Below are 20,956 nucleotides of genomic sequence, written 5' to 3'. Positions count from 1 at the left end.
GCTCTCACAGCCTCCCACATGGCCGTCATTATTTCGTCCATTTCCTCGTTATTATTATTTCATCACTCGCTCCCTGATGGGAGATCAGACTTTTTTATTCACTGAGCAAACGACGGCATCAAACATGAAACAGATATTTCAGAGTAAGAGCGCTCATCGGTTTAAAATAAGGAGGGAAAATGACACAGAGAGGAGAGCAGCAGAGCTGAAAACGAGCCACATTCATGACAAATTTTTAACCTTTGATTTGATTCCAGTAAAAATCAAACCATGCTGATACCTGATGACTACCATGGGAACAGAAATAGATGGCAAAGACACTGCACTTTTATTAAATCCTTATTTTTTAAATGCTAAAAGCTGAAGATAAAACTCTGCACTGTGTTTAATCAGGGGTGTCCAAAAGACGGCCCACAGGCCAACAGCAGACTCTGATCCATGTCTGACTTGGTCTGCAGCAAATTTTAAAAATGCAATGTGACGCACATGAAGCTGTATTGGTTTTATAAATCAATCATGGTCAATATAACCCCTTAAGTGTAAAAGTGAAAACAGATTTCTACAAAGTAATGCCAATTAAATAAAAATCTGTAATGTAAAATAGGTGACTGCATAAATATTCACCCCCTTTAAAGTCACTGACTGAACTCAGCAGAGGTCCAGACAGTTGGAGCTAGTCGTCCCACAGTTAGTGAAATGAGGACCACCCGTGTCTGGAAGGTCCAGTCACTGTTTAATCTGTATTCATGGCTACCATTACACCACGAAGGCAGAAGAACACTCCAAGCAGCTCAGAGAAAAGGCTATTGAAAAGCATAAGACAAAAACATTTTTCTGAACATCCCCCAGAGTTCAGTCAAATCCATCATGAAGAAATTAAGGAATATGTCACGTGTAAATCTGCCTAGATCAGACTGTCCTCACAAACTGAATGAGCGTGCAAGAAGGAGACTAGTGGGAGAGGCCACCAAGACACCTATGACTTCTCTGAAGGAGTTCCAAGCTTCAGCAGCTGAGATGGAGAGACTCTGCAGACAACAACTGTTGGCCGGGCTCTTCACCAGTCAGAGCTTTATGGGAGAGTGGCAAAGAGAAAGACACTGAAAGTTCTTTGGTCTGATGAGACCTGAATGGAGCTTTTTGACCATCAGACAAGACGCCAAACACTCACTACAAACACACCATCCCCGCTTTGGAGCACGGTGGTGGCAGCATCATGGTGTGGGGATGCTTCTCAGCAGCTGGCCCTGGACGGCTTGTAAAGGTAGAGGGTAAAATGAAAGCTGCACAATCTAGGAAAGAGAACTACGACTTGGGGGAAGATTTATTTTCCAGTAAGACAATGAGCCGAAGCATACAGAGAAAGCTACACAGAAATGGTGTAAAGACAACAAGGGAAACTGTTTGTGTTAAAATATCATGTTTTCTATTGGAATGATGTACCACAGCTAAGTTAAGTTTGGCCCACAGTTGGCAGGCTACTAGAAATAGTGGTCAAGGACAGTACTTTTAAAGGACTGAAGTGATTACATGGGGTGCTCCCTGGAATGGGCGTCAACAGTATACTTTGTCTTTGGCCTGTGCATCCGTCAATGACCCCAGTTGCTGCTCAAGTAAATTCTGAGAGATGCCCAGTCTGTCTGTTTCTGAATCTTCCCCTTGTGTCAATACATTTATTTCCACATAACAGGAATGTTCTGGAGTGGCCGAATCAAAGCCCAGACTTCAATCCAATAGAGTATTTGTGGCTAAGGGCAATTTTTAACCTGATCCCTGTACAACCTGGCAGAGCTTGAGCAGTTAAGCAAAGAAGAATGGAGTAAAATTCCAGAGTCAAGATATGCAGTCACATATTTTACATTACAGATTTCGATTTAATTGAAATTACTTTGTAGAAATCTGTCTTCACTTTAGCATTAAAGAGTTTTTTTTTTTTGTATTTTTTTTTGTCAGAAAAAGCTAAATTATGTTGACCATAATTAATTTACAAAATCAATACAAGGGTAAAACATCAAAGGGGGTGAATACTCTAAATACTGTAGCTTTAAATGATGTTTGTAGTGTGTTTCTTGATGACCCTGATGAAGGCTACATGCCATAATGAAGATCTTTTCTAAACTGCTAGTGTTCCTGGAGCACGCACCTTGAAAGCTGGTCATGTTACACTGTGGTGTTCATGTTTGCTGCCATGGATGTGAGCTGTAAAAGTACACAATATCCAGCTGACACTTCCTGACCTTGCATGTACTCAATATAAACAGGATCAGGAGCAGTAAAATAACTGTACTGACACTACATACTTGAGGATTATCCTGACATATGATCGGTTCAGCAGGCCTTGAGTTGGTGCTTCTAATTGCTGGTGAAGGGGGCAAATCAGGCCAAAAATCATGTAGCGTGCATGCATCTCAACATACAGGCTTCACTCGGTCCATCTGGTACCATGCTGAATGTTGTTGTGATTCATGCCTGCAGGGAGAGAAACTCTTTGAGTCCAGTAACTGTGAGCTCTGAGTCTGGTTTTAGTAATTATTGCCGCTCTGCTGGTGAATCTGAAGCTGTTTAAAAACAACAGGAGTTAAATGTAGCTGCAGCGTGTCTGTGCGTCTCTTTAAAGTCTGTGATCACTGCGAGGCCCCTCATTAACACAGAGCACAACTTCTGCAGAGACAGAGCGCAGCCCCCAAAAAAATGCTAAAACATACTAAAAGGGGGGAAAAACGGCTGATTGGAGACTTTTCCATTAAAATCAGAATAAATTAGCCCAGTCATTTACATTCTGCTGCCTCTAAAAGCTTCTCTATATTCTCTTAGTGTCTCACTGATGGTTAAAAGGTGCATCTCTTCTCTGCAAAGCTTTCCTTTCACTAATCTAGCAAAAACACATCTGTGTATCTGCAGCTGCACAGTTAGCAAACTTTTAATGACTTGTATTCTAAACCTCTGAAGTCCGGAGGAGACTTTTCTGCAGGCTGGACACTAAACAATGTGTAGAACATCACGACTACAGTAAGAGATTTAATTAAAAGTCAGTGCTTCACTCGTCTTCGTTGTTTAATCTTATCTGCATCGCTGTTAAGTCCAAAGGTGGATGTCTCTGTTGGATTGATGAGGTTTCTTTCTGCAGGCAGGCAGACGCTGCAGTGAGGACCAATCAATGAGTTTCTGCTGCAGAAACTTTTAAACTCTCCTTACATCACACCGGCTCGATATCTGAAGCTTCGGACGAGATAGTCTTGGCTTTAAAGGGCCTGCACTGTGCTTCAGGTGGGCCATCAGTAGTCCACATCGATTTAGGACAAACAAACAGGACAGGGACTTTTATTTCTGTGTCTATCTATACTAACACTTCTCCACCAGGGCTGGTCCTGAGTCAGTGCCTCTGCCTCAGTAAACCAGTTCCAGCGTGGCCCCCAACTCCCTACTGAGCGGGGGGGAGATGTGGCCAACGTCTGGCTACTCCAGGGCAAGTTCACCACTGTTCCAAGTTTTCTCCATTTGTGGATAATGGTTTAAAGCATGGTTGGGTGGAGTCCCAGAACCTTAGAGATGCACGCCCACTTCTGGGAGGTTCTCCACTGTCTGTAGTTTTTGCCATTTGTGGATAAGGGCTCTCACTGAGGTTGGCTGGAGTCCATAAACAGTACGTTAATATGTGAATATATCTAGTCTTGAACAGTTTATACGACAAAATATGAAAGTTTAGAGCTGTACTGTGAGAATTCACCACATTAAAAATAAAGTTAAGTTTAGCTGGTGTTCAAATTAAACTAGATAAAAGTCAGAAATCCTGGGTGCGCTGATCTCGTTTCAAAATAGGCTGCAGCCCGAAGTTTTACAAACACGTCTAACAACCACAGAGCGATGTTTTAGGAGGTTACCTAAAGTAAGAAGCAGATGAATAACTAGTTACAGTACAGAGAATCAACTGATCTAAGGCTTCGTATTCACAAAACTTCAGCATTAATTTTGTTTCACATCCATTGCGGACAGACCAGGCTGATGTGAGCCTTGGGGCTCTGCTTTGTGTTCTTAAAATCAGGTCAGGATAAACATCAGGAAACTTGACTTGTGGGCACTTGTGGAAATATATCAATACCCACCGACTAGGAAACAGTTTGGATCTCTGTTGAGTCTAAACATCTCTGATTTAAGCAGATATTAGTCTGCTTTTCTCCTGTTTTCGTCTGCTCCTCACAGCGCAGAGTTTGTTTTGCAGCCCAGAGCCGAGCAGCTGTGTTACGTGCTGACATGACTTCAGTACAAACCCCTATTGATGTGTGTGTAGCTCCACCTTTTTGGTACAGATAGGTAAGACTGGTGTCCCTACGGAAGGGTGCCAAAAAGTGGGACGGTACGGGTCATTTTTTTGGGATCCTTTCCGACTTTTGCTCTATGGAAGCGCAAAAAAATGCGTGTCGCTCTGCACCGAACTGAGCCGGACCGTTTGGTGGAAACGGCCTATTTTGTTGCCGTGTCCCTAGTTTTTTGAGGTGTGCTGCTGCCATCAAATTCAAAATGAGCTAATATTTTTTCATGAAATGGTAAGAGGTCTCATTTTCAACATCTGATATACTGTTTTTTCTTCTATTGTAAATCAAATATGGGTTCATGAGATTTGACAATCACTGAATTTAGTTTTCATTTTCATTTTCCACAGTGTCCCAAGTTTATGGAATTGGGAATGTAAATGCTATCTTTATTTCTGCTTTTCCTTTGCTTAAACATTGTGATATGTTGATTAAAACGTGACATATGTAGACCAAAACCAGCATGATCTCGAATATCTTTGATTTTCCTTTTTAATGTTTGAGAATATTTTGCAGCTCTTTCATGCCCAGCAGACTGAGGCTGATCCTGTTCTCTCTAACAGGAAGAGAATGTGTCGTGGATCAACAATCTGTTTGGACCTGAGCTGTATGATGGAGACAGGCTGCAGGTGTCTGTGCTGAGGACGTTTGTTAGACTCCTGAGGAATCTCTGAGATGTTGACAGCTGGGATTGTGACTTTTCTATGGTCTCTTAGGATAAAACTCTTCTTCTGTGGTGTCACTGACCTGGAAGTAGGAGCTCTCGCACAGGACGTCATGGCAGATGTCCAGGTGGTTCTGAGGAGACGGTTGAGCTGCGTCGCTCTGAGTCTGACCGTCTGCAGAAGACACGCTCAGCTGGCGAGCCTGAGCAAACGACTGAAGGTAATGAGACGCTACCGTCCAGAAGTGAAGGTCGGACTCGTCCCCAAACAGCCTGAGGATCAACAACAACAGAGAGGATGCTGTTATCTCTGGATGGAGAATCAGACTCTGCAGCAGGGCTGACATGGTACAAAGGTTTTTAACTCTGCCAGTAAAATTCAAACAAAAACCAGCAACTAAAGTAAAAGTCTGAGTCATGCAAAACTGAAAACAGGGTTATTTCGTGTTTTTGCAGAAAGCTTTTGTAGTGTCTGAAATGCAAGAAAACATCGGCAAAGTTTTGGTACCAAAACTTTAATAATTCTATTGTACAATATGGACAGTGCAATTTCTGTGAGGCTGTAAACAAAGAGTCATAGAGTCACTCTGATGAGACAGGTATTATGATACAGAGATGATGACACGATATGATTACAACGATTATGATAAGAATCAGGATAAGAAGTCCATGATACTGAGGCCACAAGAGGATACACTTTTAGATTACAAAGACCACAGTTGTCAGGATGCAGAGACCATGATAGGATAAGTATTAGTGTTCCTGTAATAAACATGTCTGAGTTATCAACAGTTAACTGTTCTTTCAGGTCAGTTACTGATTTTTAAACCCTCATAGAATGTCGAATCCATGGACTGGGTCTTTATTACCATGGAAACCACATGTGCATCAGTTAAACCACTGGTCCATTTGTCTGAGTATGTCAGCAACAAGACGAAGAAGAAGACGTCTATTAGCATATTAGCAGAGAGAGCTAAAGATCACTTTGAAGGTAAGACAACAGCAAGCTCTCTGTTTCATTTCTAGTTGATCATCAGCACTTAAATATTCTTCACATCTGATCAAATATCAGAAACACTACAGTTAACTTCAGGATTGTTCTACAAACTTCTGCTAGATGAGAGTCAGTGAAACAGCCAAAGTTAGCTGCTAAGTCAGAGATTTTATCAGAGAACCAGAAGCTTCAGCTGCTGTTACTGAGAAAACCAGTAACTTTAATCATGAGGCCTTAAAATGCTTTTAGAGTTAGAAATGTCTGACTAGATTAATGCTAACTGTCACACCATTGTACTCTGCTGTAATCTGGATTATCTGACTGTTCTCTGACTTATTTGTTCATGTCAGAGCGGATTCAGTAATGGAAGAGCATCCTGACAAAGACAAGACTGAAACTGGCAGCATGAGCTCAGCTGAAGTGGTGAGTTATATTAACACTGGTAAAAGTAGATATTTAGGAGCATTTAGTCCAACAAGCTTGGTAAAAATTGATTATAATATTGATAAGGAGGATTAAATCAGTGTTTAATCAGCTGAATATATAAAAATAGTTTGATTTTTATGTCCTTAAATCATTCTGAGCCATCTCAAACCTCCATGTTTACCACAGAAGGACCAAATAACAGCTATGTGTTTTTATATTCCACTGGTTGCTACGGTTACCAACAGACCAGAGCATTGTAATCTAGAACCTGTGGTTTATTGTAGGGTCCTAGCACCGAGGGTGTGAGGACCCTGTTGAACTGGTCTGATTAAAGATGAACTAAAGCCTCGAGCATCAGCTGAGATGAAATTACTCTGATCAGTTAAACCTACGTTCATGGACAGAGCTGGGAGGAGGTAAAAGATGCTAAAACTTAAAGCTAAAATGTGGACTTTCTTATTCTGCAATTTAGACCGTTTCCACCACACTGCAATTTTTTTTCTGGATCAAAAAGTTGCCAACAATTTGTGTTACCAAGAGTGTGTAGAAGATTCTCCACAACTGTTGTCTGTACTAAAACACTGCCAACATCTCTGTGCAATTAAGAGACTCTGGGGAGGTTTATTTGCAATTTTACTGAATGGATATTGTTGCCAACATCTCTGTGCAATTCAGACACTATGAGGAGGTTTATCTGCAATTTTACTGGATGGACATTGTTGCCAATATTTTTGTGCAATTTAGACATTATGATGAGGAACTTTATCTTCATTTTCATTGCATGAAAATGTTGCCAATATTTTTGTGCAATTTAGACATTATGATGAGGAACTTTATCTTCTTTTTCATTGCATGAAAATGTTGCCAATATTTCTGGGTAATTAAACACAATGAGGAGGCTTATCTGCAATTTTACTGGGTGGAAATATTGCCAATATTTAGTGCAACTCAGACACTATGAGGAGACGTATCTGTAATTTTACTGTATGTTATCGGTCACATGTATCCTACAATAACATTGTCATGATCATCTCCTTGTCTTTTTTTGTGTCTTTGCACGAACAGCTTGGAAGAAACCCAGGCAGCTCTCACCAGGAGCAAGAAATCGAACAATCAACTGATCCCAGGCCTCAAACAGGTTTTCCCTGTGAGTTCTGTGGAAAGACATTTGGTAAATTAAACCTCTGGAAGTATCACCAACGGATCCATTCGGAGAAGATGCCATTCTCCTGTAACCAGTGTGGGAGGAGTTTCAGTCATGCAGGGTACTTGAAGGTTCACAAACAGATCCATGCAAAAAAGAAGCCATTTTCCAGTGACCAGTGTGGAAAGAGTTTTGTTCAGTCATGTGATCTGAAGATCTACTGTGGGTTCCACACTGGGGAGAGGCCTTACTCCTGCAGCCAGTGTGGGAAGAGTTTTGTTCAGTCATGTGATCTGAAGAACCACCTGAGGATCCACACCCGGGAGAAGCCTTACTCCTGCGACCAGTGTGAGAAGTTTTTCCGTCGATGTTTACTCTAAATATTGTGTTATATTTTATTATATATTCTCAATCATACATATATTTGTACATATACATTATTATCAATAATGACAACCCAAAAAACTTTGCTAAATCAGACTTTTTATGATGAGAAAAATATGCTGAAAAAAAACCGAAAGAATTCTGTGAACAAATGCGTTTCCTACTGCCCTAAATTATATATATATAAATGTATATAAATTGCTTCAGGTGTGATTTCTAGATTGCCAGCACCTGTTACTGCCACAGGTGAGTTTAGATGAGCATCACATGCTAGAAATAAAATGATTTACCCACAGTTTTAAAAGGGTGACGATCATTTTGTCCGGCCCATTTTTGAGTTTTGTGTAAAATTATGTCAATTTTGGCTTTTTGCTTCGAAATTTTTCTATTGCTCTAATGCACATAAAGGCAATGTACATGTGTATACCAAAAACATTTGTAACTGCAACAATTTCTGGGAGGTATGGTGTATTTCCTGGAAAAATTCCAGGGGTGCCAACATTTTCGTCCATGACTGTGTGTGTGTGTATGTATATATATATATATATAATTTTCTTTTTTACATCTATTTGCCTCTTGGAAATGACTGCATCTATCTTTTCAACAAGTTTTTACACAGAAACTTCAAACTTAAATGCTTAAAGGTGAAGTGTGTAAAACTGAATATCAACATCTGGAAGTGGGTTCTAGATTGCATTTCTCTGCTGGTAACTGTGGCAACCAGTTGAATTTAATGTGTATCTGTAATGTGAATACAATACAATACAATAACTTTATTTATCCTTTTTTCCTCTATGTTACCAAGGAAACATGTAAAAATCCAAGTTGGCGGCATCCGTGGAGGGGACCCTCCCTATGTATGAATTAAAGGTTTATTCTGAGTTGTTTTTTCTAAATAGCTATTTTTGAATTTAGATGACTAAACACTTATTTAGATAGACTGTCTTAGAAATGTTTTGCTTTATTTTACTAAGTTTGTTCAGCTAAATGCTACTAGGCTAAATATTACACACTGCACCTTTAAGTTTCTGTGTTCAACAGAAATTGAAGTAGGCATAATTATTCCTAATTAGCAGATAAATGTGAAAAACTGAAATAGAATCATTGTTTAGAATGGCTCTCCTTTATTCAGCGGCACTCATAAGCAGGAAGCACTGCGCGTTGTGATATAATCCATGACAAATTCAAGGCTGCAGGAGTTAAATGTGTCTGTGGAAGATTAATTATTCTCATCAATAACAAGACTGATCTAGCAAAGCACTTTTCGTGTTTGTGAAATTTCACTGTCAGGCTATGGTGGTGATGACAGTGATTGTCAGGAGGATTGATAAAAAAAGAGTTAGAATAATTTCTAAAATTAATAGCATGACTTTTTCTACAGAAAATGGCATTTATAACCCTTACCACTAGATTTGTATTAGATCGTTGATCCCCTCTGTTTTCACATCTGGATGCTTTTTAAAAACAGCGTAGGGATGAGGAGGAGGAGAAAAGGGCAGCAGGTCTCACTGCTCTGCTGCTCTTGCCTTTGAAGCAAACTTTTCTTCTTCATGTGTTTTGATATGCTGTCTACTTCCTCTTCTTCTTTGGTGGTTTAATAGCAGCTTGAAAACACTTACCCACATTACTGGTACGTCAAGATAAGTGGGTAAATACAGCAACATTTGTTTTCCTTTTCTAACTCTTTTTAATGGTTAAAATTAATTTAAGTGAATTGATATGGCTCTAAAGTCAAACATCAAATCTGTTTCAATTCCACAACAGAAAAACAAGAAATCCTAGACAACCAGATATGGTGTAATGCCCTCCTTTTACTTTGCAAGGGAAAATTGCAAGAGAACTCCTGCATGTCTAAACTGCACAAAAACAAATGCTGTCAATATTTATTTGCAATGTCACAAACAAACACACAGAACAAACAAACAAAGCTTTTAAAGCTCATAAACACTGTAGCCCTGCTCACAAAAAAGTGGAGTTTTGACTCACCTGGAGACAAGCAGGCAGCGCTGCAGCAGGCTGAGCTCAGGGTCCTGAAGAACACTCTTCATGTCACTAAGGAGCCAATCAGAGATGGAGAATTCAAAGGATGAGAACAAAGTACTAGTCTCATACATAGACATTATATACGTAGACGCCTCATTGGCCAGTGGGCTGTACGTCAACTCCGCCACCATCTTGCCAGAGGTATGCTGCGTGGGGCTCACAAGATCGCGTGGAATAACATTTCAGACATTAATAAAACCCTTCATCCCCTAGTTACTTGCATTTGTTTATGGAAAGTTCTATCCTCTGGCAATATGGCGGACAAGTTGACGTACAGCAGCAGCGGGCAAACACAGTCAATGAGGCATCTACGTATATAATTTCTATGGTCCCATACACCTACCAGCCAACCACATGTCTTATACACCTTCCAGCCAATCACGTCTTATACACCATCCATCCAAACAGGTCTTATACACCATCCGACCAATCACATGTCTCATACCGTCCAATCAATCACATGTCTCATACCGTCCAACCAATCACATGTCTCATACCGTCCAACCAATCACATGTCTCATACCGTCCAATCAATCATACGTCTCAAACTGTCCAACCAATCACACACCTCATACCGTCCAACCAATCACATGTCTCATACCGTCCAATCAATCATACGTCTCAAACTGTCCAACCAATCACACACCTCATACCGTCCAACCAATCACACGTCTCATACCGTCCAACCAATCACATGTCTCATACCATCCAATCAATCATACGTCTCAAACTGTCCAACCAATCACACACCTCATACCGTCCAACCAATCACATGTCTCATACCGTCCAATCAATCATACGTCTCAAACTGTCCAACCAATCACACATCTCATACCGTCCAACCAATCACACGTCTCAAATTGACCAACCAATCACATGTCTCATACACTGTCCAACCAACCACACGTCTCATACACCACACAAGCTAGTACAAGATCAGGATCAAGATCAGTCAGGTAAAGTGGCCAAAAAGACAAAAATGTAAGTGATTTAACTGATTAAGCATCAAAAATGCTAATGAATTAAAAAAAATTAAGAGACAAAAATGTTTCTGGCATGAAAAATCAGAGCGGTAATCTAGGAATTAAATGATCATAGTTCTGAGAAACATCACACTTTGACTTTACCCATAGTGCCATAGTGCCTTACAATCCTGTAATTCAATCAGAACTTATTTATCATTTATTCATGCTATTTTTCACAGCTCTAGTATGAATACATTTCCACATACACATGTACAAGCTCCTGCTGTGGTCGCTGCATCACAACATCATATCTAATATTCTGATTTAAGCCAAGCATAATATTCCCGTCACAAGGAGCGGTAACTTACTTTGACAGGGAGTTGAGCTGCTCCTGGATCAGTCCTTTAATCTCGTCTTTCTCGTTGTAGTCTCTGAAACAGACGGATCAAACTGTGTTAAATAAAACCTGCTGCCTAATGTGAAATGAACCCTGATATTAAATATTAAATACAGAGGCTGAATGATGGATAACTCTATTCTGTGTTTATGCTGAGGTCAGATAGCACAGTGAGAGCTGTTATTAAAGCTGGCTGAGTCAGGATGAGACAGCTCTGTGTTTAATAGAACAGAGTTATGTGGGTTCAGATTAATCTCACACTGTTACATCAGGGTTTTATTGAAGAAAGATGTCTGAAATATAAAAACAGAACCTCCACCTGGGGGTTTTATGTGTGGTTTCAACATGGAAGAGAAAGTAGAGGGTGTTGGTGTTGTAGTGTGGTTCACAGAGCTGCTTTAAGCAAAGACTGACCCTAAGCCCTTAAATAATCTCTGACAACATTCCAGGGACGTTGCATTCACAGGTAAGGAATGCACATGAACCTTCTGTGTCTGAAATCTGGTCCAGGGATGGGCAACTTTGGTCACTGAGAGGGCCACGATGTTTTAGAGTAGTACTGATGTCAAATGGTTCCACTGTTCTTCTGGATTGTCATCCTTTATAGCCTTTAAAACCAACCCAAGCACAGAATGATTCCTCCAGGTGGGGAGGGAGTCTCTACTCCAAGTGAAGGAGTTGAAGTATCTTGGGATCTTGTGCACAAGTGAGGGGAAAAGGAAGCCAGCGATTGACAGGCAGATCGGTGCAGCGTCTGGTCGCTGGTCGATTTATATCCAAACCCTCACCTATGAACTCTGGGTAATTACTGAAAAAAATGAGATCACGGATACAAGCGGCTGAAATGAAATTCCTCAGGAGGGTTTCTGGGCTCAGCCTTAGAGATGGGGTGAGGGGTTCAGTCCTCCAGAGGGAACCAAGAGTAGAGCTGCTGCTCCCCCACATGGAAAGGAGCCAGTTTAGGCATTCGAGCATCTGATCAGGAGGCCGCCTGGTTGCCTAACTTTAAAGGTCATCTAGGCACGCCTGGCTAGGAGGAGGCCTTGGGGAAGACCCAGAATGCACTGGAGGGATTATATATCCTGTTTGCTCTGGGAACACCGGGAGATCCCCCAGGAGAAGTTTGGAAGTGTAGCTAGGGAGAAAAATGTCTGGGGTGAGTAGCTACCTGCTATTGGACCCTGCCCTGGATGGATAGATGGATAGATAGATAGATGCATAAATGAATTAATGGATGGTTGGATGGACTTATGGATGGATGGGTGAATAAGTAGGTAGATGGATGGATGGATGGATGGATGGATGGACTTATGGATGAATGCCTGGATGGATTATGTTGGATGGATGGATGCATGGATAGATTAATGGTTGGGTGGATTGATGGACTAATCGATGGATGGCTAAATGAATGGATTAATGGTTGAATGCATGAATGAATGGAAGCATGAATGAATGTATACATGGATGAATGGATGGATGGATGGATGCATGGATGGATGGATGGATGGTTGGACAAATAGATGAATGGTTGGATAAATGGTTGGATGGATGGATACATGTATCGATTAATGGTTGGGCGGATTGATGGATGGAGGAGTGGTTGGATAAATGGTTGGATGGATGAATGGATGTACTGATTAATGGTTTGATGGATGAACAAATGGAGGAGTGGTTGGATAAATGGTTGGATGGATGCATGGATGTACTGATTAATGGTTTGATGGATGAACAAATGGAGGAGTGGTAGGATAAATGGTTGGATGGGTGGATACATGTATCGATTAATGGCTGGGCGGATTGATGGATTGATGATTAATGGTTGGATGAATTGATGGACTAATCAATGGATGGCTAAATGAATGGATTAATGGTTGAATGCATGGACGAATGGAAGCGTGAATGCATGCATACATGGGTGGATGAATTGTTGGATGGTTGGATGGATGGATGGTTGGATGCACAGACTGATTAATGGATGGATGCATGGATGGATGGATGGATGGTTGGACGACTAGATGAATGGTTGGATAAATGGTTGGATGGATGCATGAATTTATTGATTAATGGATGGATTAATGGTTGGATGGATGGACAAATAGATGAATGGTTGGATAAATGGTTGGATGGATGGATGCATGTATCGATTAATGGTTGGGTGGATGGATGGATGGATAAATGGTTGGATGAATCAATGGAAGATGTGGCACGAAGGAAAACACAACCACATGATAACTCTAACCAGAACGCTTTGCACAGGATGAAAATGCAGAAATCTGTTATTTCCTTATACAACATGCATGAATGAGACAGTAGGCAGACATAATCCTGCCTGATAGTTTTCATCCTTTGAGAGAACACGTGATTCTGGCGTCTTTAAAAATGTCTTTGGTTTTTGATCGGTTATTGATCAGTCCAGTTTTCTTTGAAAAGCAGGGACAGAAGTGAGCTCCACTGAGTCCCTTTTACAGCAGCAGTGAAAACACAGAGTATTGATGTTTTCATGTGTATTTTCTGAAGAAGCTGAGAGTCTGAAGGTCAGACGAGGCTGATTCACCCCTGGTATTGTGTCGCTGTCAGCCTCACTAACACTGCTCTCACTGTGACACACTGATTTATGACACTCTCAGAGTCTGAATGGAGTTGGAGAGGACACTTACACCTGGGTGATATCCATGGTGAAGGTTCCCGACCACGGCTGCAGCAGCAGGAACGTTTTCAGGGTGAGAGCGGCTCGAGGAACCAGCAGGTATGGACACCACACCGGGTCTGCGGAGGATCCAAACAGAAAACAACGTCCACAATAATCATCTCTAACAGGCTTTATGGTTAGAAAAGAAAGTTTTTCTAAAGAAATACAAATGAAAACTTCCTAAAGTAGAAGGAGAAATAAATAAGAAAAGAATTAAACCCCCTTCCTCCCTCCCTCACCGGTCAGGTCTTGCTCGTCCATGCGGTAGCTCGCCGACTTCATGGCCATCTCCAGAACTCGGATGCAGCCGTCGTCAGAGGCTAACACCACCTTGTCTGATGTGCACCAGTCAATGTCGAGGATGCGATAGTTCACATTACGGCCGATCCTCATGCTGCTGACCATCTGGACCTGAGAAAGGCGGAGAAAGGGTGACGCATGTCAAAGAAAGATTCTTAAATTCGGCTAAAACTATGACAATCCAGGTTCATCGCTCTGTTTCCTGTTCAGTGTTTCCTGTCACACTTACAGCTGTTAGGATTTAATTTTCCCTCTAAAGGGATAAAAATCGTTATGAACCTTTAATAATGCACTTTCCTGTTGTTACCAGAAGTTTTAAGATGACTGAACTGTAACAGATTTAAACTATTTGATTAGGATGGCGCAGCTAAACATAGTTTCATGACAGAGCATGAAGCTGAGGCAAAATCACAATCAGATATTTTCAAAAAAAATCTTTCTTTCCCTAGTTTAATTTATTTAATATTTTGCTGGTTATAATATAAAATTATTTATTGCTTGTGCTTTTTGAACAGAACATAAGATGAGGAACCCAAAAAATAATTGCACTGTCAACACTGTCACACCCCACTGTTCCTGCTAAGCTTCTCATGTTTACGTTTAGTGAAGTGACGCAGGAAAGCTCAGACAGGCCATCAACTGAAGCTACAGCACCCTCTAGTGGTGGGAGGATTATTACGGTTTAAAGTGCATTATAGACGAGGATTTCAAGCCTGTGCTTATAAAATTGACACATAATTAGTTTAACCAACTTGTAAATCTTCCACCAGCTTATTTTATACACAAATTTATCTGTTGAACCGTTAAATTGTGCACATCCTTAGCATGAGATCTTGTAACTCCAGAATCAGCACTTTACTCGTAGTAAAGTAGCACACAGTTGTCTAGAGCTGGGGTTCTACAAAAAAAAGGTGCAGGGGACCGGGGTCCCCGACTATACCTGAAGGTGGTTTAACAGCCACACATATTCAAGAATAGTGAAGTGTAGACAGGCTGTCCATAAGGGGGGGTGAAGGAGAGAGCCCAGACAAACTGAGGGCTGCTAAAGTTCAGCAAAATCATGGTTCATTGTAAAGTAGAGCTGTGATAACCATGTTTTATATTTAACCCAGATAATATCCACTCTTATCAAGGAATAAATATCTTTTTTATTCATTTGTGCCACAGTTTTCTTAGAAATTAAAAACCTCTTTTCTTAAAATGGGTTAAAAACTGCTAAAATGGGTTAAAATGGTAAAAACAAAAAACTACTGGAAAAGGTGGGGGAACTGAATTTTTAATCTAGCATAAATAGGTTAGAAGTGGCAAAAATTAGATACAAATAGCAAAAAAAAAATTGGCATCAAAGGGGTAAAAGAGAATTAAAATGGGCAGAAATTGATCAGACTGATTTTAATGGGTATAGCAAATAGTGAAATGTGGTTACAATGGGAAAAATGGGTATAAAAAAGATGTACAACGGTAAATGTAGTGACAATAATGAAGTTAAGTGGCAAAAACAGGCCGAAAAAAATAAAGGAAAGGGTTTAAAACTGAGAAAAAAGGTTTAGAAGAGGAAAAAAATGGTGGGAAAAGGGCCAAAAATGGGTGTTTATTAGGGCTGGGCAATTAATAGCAAATAAGATTAAGGGCGCATTCACACCAGAGCTGTTTGGTCCGCTTTAAACGAACTCTGGTCTGTTTTCCCGGATAGTCCGGTTCATTTGGAGTGGTGTGAAAGCTGACATGAACTCTGGTGCGGACCAAACAAGCAGACTCTGGTCCGCTTGAAAATAAGGGGTCTCGGTCCACTTCCAAACAAATCCTGGTGCAGTTTGTTTGAGGTGTGAAAGCAAAGCGGACCAACTTGTGAACCAAAGGCAGGAAGTGGCATAAAGCATAATGATATAAGGATTTATATGATTTAATACACTCAAATACATGTCGGTACCTTGCTTGGCGTCTGTGTAACCATAGCAACATGTCGTAGTCTGTGCTTATTTATTCATCTCATGTTAAGAACGACATGTTGGACAGCTCACCGCCTCGCTGGCTGCTCGTAATGGTCCAATGGAAGAGCAGAAACCCCAAGACAGCGTAAATTCTGTTTTTTCATTGATGTGGAAAAAAGACTGGAAGAAGGAGTTTCATCTTCTTCTACGCCTTCTGTCCTTCTTGGTCGCTGTTTGTTAGTGGGGACAGCGGCCCTAGCGGGCAGAGGTTGTAGGTGTTCAGACAGTTTGGTCCGCTTGACCAGGAGAGCAGTGTGAATGCGAACCAAACCAAAGGAAAGTGCAACAGTGTTACCATTTCTGTTCCAAAACGGACCAAGTCTTTGGACTATCAGGTGTGAAAACGACCTAAATCCCAATTTGGATTGCTGCAATTTTCAAATCACAGAAGGTGCAATACTTCTTTACCCTGAAATTTGTGCCAAAATACCAGTTTAAAACATTTTTTTTTTTTTTTTTTTTGCAGCACAGATTTTATGCATTACATGTCATGCAATTATTCAAATGCCATCTTTTAAGAAAAGTCTGCAAAATATCCTACTTTCTTCATATTTGCAGGTTTCTCTTACTGAATTTAAGAATAAAATCTAAATGATCACTCCCTTCATTCCAAGATTTCATGTCCGATTTGCATTATGAGTCAAAATGGTCACAATTAGATATAAGATTAAAATTGTTTAGCCCTTGTCTAATCTAATATTGTGTTGGTTATAATATAAAATGATTTAGGCTGAATCTCAATCCTCCTCTTAATTGAGTATTGAGTAGTTAGTTCGTTTTGAGTTAGGTAGTTTTAGTTCGGGGTGGTGACTGGTCCAATGGCCCATTGTGTGGCCAGCCATATTCACACCCCTCTTTTGTTCTTTTGGCCGGCGCCAACAGCTCTTTTAATTTCATTGATTCCATTTATTAACTGATCAATTTTTATGTTTAATGAAGCTGGGACTATTTATTTTGAAACTCAGTATCATTTATCTGTGTCCTTTTGTTTATGTTGCTCGTCTCTTTTTGTTTGAGCATTGTTTGTTAAAGAGTTTATCAAGGAGGCCATAACACCCTCAATCTTACCCTCAAGCTCAACCCTCAGTCATAACTCGCCCCTAAAAACCAAGTGTAAGGGCCATCTCATGACTCAGAAATGGGACACCCCTTAATAGCAGTTACGATTTCAGACTATAGAGGGCAGTAATGTGCCAAAACTGCGTAGTCTGTCGATTCAGAGGAAGAAGAAGAAGAAGGAGATGGCACGGTTACCGGCTTACGATCGTAAAAATAAAAGTAAATGTTACGCTACAAAAAGGCAAATAATCCATAGAATAACATTAAACTAAGATATTGGAGTGGTTTTTTTAATCTTTAGATTTCTATTCAGAAAGAAATTTACATTTGTAGCTTGATTTCTTCCCTGCATTTGCCACCATCTTTCTTTGAGTGATAACCCTCAATACCAAGGGAGCTCCAGGAACATCTCAAAGTTGAGGGAGTGTAGAGCCACATTATGTAATAACGCCCCATTATGTAATAATGTAATACATTTTCAATTCATTATGTAAAAACGCCGCATTTTGTAAGCCATTAAGGGGTTAGGGTTAGGGCAAGGTAGTAGGGTATACCCTGGAGCCCACCTTAAGTCCTAGTTAGGTATTTAGTCTAGAGCCCTGAAGGGGGGTTAGGTTTAGGCGTAAGTCACTAAGCTGTTAGATTTAGGGCAGGGTAGTTGGGTAGGGCATACCTTGGAGCCCACACTAAGTCCTATGGTTAGGGTTATTATATAATGGGGTGTTATTACATGGTGTGGCGCTACAGGGAGATAAAGCCCTCAAACTCGCCCCTCAACTCAACTCTTGGGAGAACTAAGACAGCCCTGGCACTTCGCGGGAATGTGCATTTTGAGACTGAGGGTTAAGAGGAGAATTGGGATTTAGCCTTATTGCTTGTGTTTGTTAAGAAATATATAGGATGAGGAACTTTAGAAGTAATTACATTTCAAATCACAATAAGATTATGTTCCCAAATCGTTCAGCCCTAGTGTCTATTGGACAAAATTCATGAAAAGTGGTAAATAACTGTGGCAAACGGGAGGAAAACTGATTAAAAAGTGGCGCAAATAACTTTTCAGCCCGAAAATGAGGTTAGCCAGGATGCTAGCACCAATGCTACTGATAAAGACATTGATATCAAAATCAAAACTGGGTAGGGCCCATTCTCTGGGTTTGTCAGGGGCCCAGACTTAATTTTTACAACTTTTTTCACAACTTTGATTTCAGTATAAATCTCACCAAATCACCACGTCTTTTAAGGCATCTGGTGACCCCCCTCTCAATGTCTGGTGACCCCCAATGGGGTCCCGGCCCCTATGTTGAGAACCGCTGGTCCATATTTAGCTGTGTTGCTTGACTAGTAAGGCCTTGACATGTACTAGTCCACAAAAAACGGGTCCCGAGACCAGCAGAGCTGCACAATGGTTGATATCACTGATTTAACATAAGGTATGGAGGGAAGTATGAGAGGATGTCGCTGTATGCTTGGCCTGAGCATGTAGAATCAGAGCGGTTCATTGGTGACGGGATCATTGAGGACTCGTGTTCATATGAGGTGTGAGCAGACAGTTCTCTGGAGCCTGTTGAGAGTAGCAGACTGAAGGACAAACCGCTCTCTTTCTCCACTAGCGCTCTCTCTGGTTTTTATGGGGCAGTAAAGGAGCAGCCCAGCTGTCAGCAGACATCCCCCCTGCACCTCCTCTCCACCCCCGTCTCTCCCTCCTCTGCAGCTTGATCCATCTGTTTACCAACGGTGGCTGAAAACTGTCTTATCTCAGCTCCCCTCAAGAAAACACATCCCTCCATGCTGACAATACTGCTCCGATGGGACCCCCTGCCCCCCCTCCCCACCACGCCGACACTTCTTTTTACAGCACAGCGTCTTTCTGCAGCCACATCTCTCTTCTTTTTTTATCACAGTGCTGCTGGGAAGGCTAACAGATTCTTTTGTTATAGATGCAGATAAAGAAAGTCCAGCGTGTGACATTAGATCAGATGATGAACTGGAGCGGGAAGCCGCCGCGGGATGTTTAGACGGAGACGGTGCAGGGAGAGAACTGTTGGGATAATAATGACTGCAGTAAACAAAGTTAAAGAAGAAGCGAGGACGCTGCAGCTCACAGAAACATCCATCCTGCTCTGCTCGGCCTTATTAATGTCTGCAGAAAGCTTTAAAAGCTTCTCTATGTGTGCTTACACCGTAATAATGCTCCAATACAGCGGGACAATTACAGCACATTTTCTATTAGAGAGGACATTAGGTAAATATACTGCAGCACCGTGTCTGTCAGTGATTACAGCCAGTAGAAAACATGCAGAATGACTCTGTTTCCATGTAAACGGCTGCTGTGAACCTGCAGAGTGAGGCACAATCTGCAGAGCAACCTGGTAATGCATGCTGGGAATAATTACTTTATAACAACAGTGCAGGGGCACACGGATTCAGTACTAGTATTCTTTTGGCTTAATTTGGCCTAAAAATATTTTAATTTATTCAAATAAGAAGCAAACAAGCTCTACTTCTGCAGGATTTCTAAGGGGTTTGTGTAACCCATGCACAAATCAAATAAAGACAGTTTCTTGTTTGTATTTTCATCCACTCTGACTGGACTCTGCCTCCTGAAGGGACGCTCCATGGTGAAGACTCTCTGTGTAAACACATAAAAGTCTGATTGGTGTTTGTAAAAAAGGCCCTGAAGGACTCTGAGACTGTGAGGAACAAGATTCTCTGGTCTGATGAAGCCAAGATTGAACTGTTTGGCCTCAACTCTAAATCTGGAGGAAACCAGGCACCATGCTTCATCCCAACAGTGCAGCCTGGTGATGGCATTATCATGCAGTGGGGGTGCAGAAATCTTTGCATATTCATTTAAAATAAACAAATGAATTATCACATTGACATAAGTGTTCAGAGCCTTTACAACAACACTGTGAATTTAGCTCAGGTTCCTCCTAATACCTGGATCTTTACTGAGATGTTTCTACACCTTGACTGGAGTCCACCTGTGCTAAATTAAACTGATTGTAATTGATTTGGAAAGGCACACTCCTCTCTATAGAAGGTGTCCATGTGACAATGCCAAGCCATGGGGTCAAAGCAAATCAGTTCTGAATGTTATATCTGGGAACCTTTCACCCCTCTTCACCTTCCCAACACCATCTACGTACTGAAACATGATGGTGGCAGCATCATGCTCTAAGGCGTTTTACAGCCGCAGGGACTGGAAGACTGGGAGTAAAATCTGAAAAGAGCAAAGTAAAGTGATATCCCAGTGACCTGTCCTAGAGGGCTACATTGAGATTGGGTGACACGGGAGTCAACGCAAATCTCGCGGGAGCGGGCGGTTTGAACTTTGCTGCGGCCGGCTAGAAAATAACACTCCGGGATCAGGATGTGGCCTCGCGACAGGATGATGGAGTCAACAAATGATGTAGAAAAGAAGTTCAAACAAGGTCTTTATAACAGAAAAAGAAAACAAGGCAAGTCTGACAAGATTTGTTTCTGCAGACAAGCTCTGATGGAATAACAGATAAATATCTACTGCTGAATACTAAATGGCGAGACAAGTACAGTTTCATAAATAATTATTTCAACTGAAAAAGCGTGTT

At 41.1% G+C, this 20,956-nt stretch overlaps 1 protein-coding gene across 1 annotated transcript in view; it reads right to left on the bottom strand.

Annotated features, from left to right (window-relative positions):
* Positions 1 to 20,956, bottom strand: part of wdr11 (WD repeat domain 11) — a 127,892-nt gene that overhangs the window by 13,674 nt on the left and 93,262 nt on the right. The window contains exons 19-23 of the mRNA XM_041789390.1: positions 14,256 to 14,427; positions 13,985 to 14,093; positions 11,299 to 11,361; positions 9,909 to 9,974; positions 5,058 to 5,247 (exon numbers count right to left, since the gene is read on the bottom strand). Of these exons, the coding sequence (XP_041645324.1) occupies positions 5,058 to 5,247; positions 9,909 to 9,974; positions 11,299 to 11,361; positions 13,985 to 14,093; positions 14,256 to 14,427 (600 nt within the window). The remainder of the gene's footprint in view (positions 1 to 5,057; positions 5,248 to 9,908; positions 9,975 to 11,298; positions 11,362 to 13,984; positions 14,094 to 14,255; positions 14,428 to 20,956) is intronic.

This window comes from Cheilinus undulatus, linkage group 6, assembly GCF_018320785.1.
Source record: "Cheilinus undulatus linkage group 6, ASM1832078v1, whole genome shotgun sequence".
NCBI classification, from domain to species: domain Eukaryota; kingdom Metazoa; phylum Chordata; class Actinopteri; order Labriformes; family Labridae; genus Cheilinus; species Cheilinus undulatus.
Note: the sequence above shows the minus strand (reverse complement) of the source record. Positions and strands in the feature narration are given on the sequence as shown.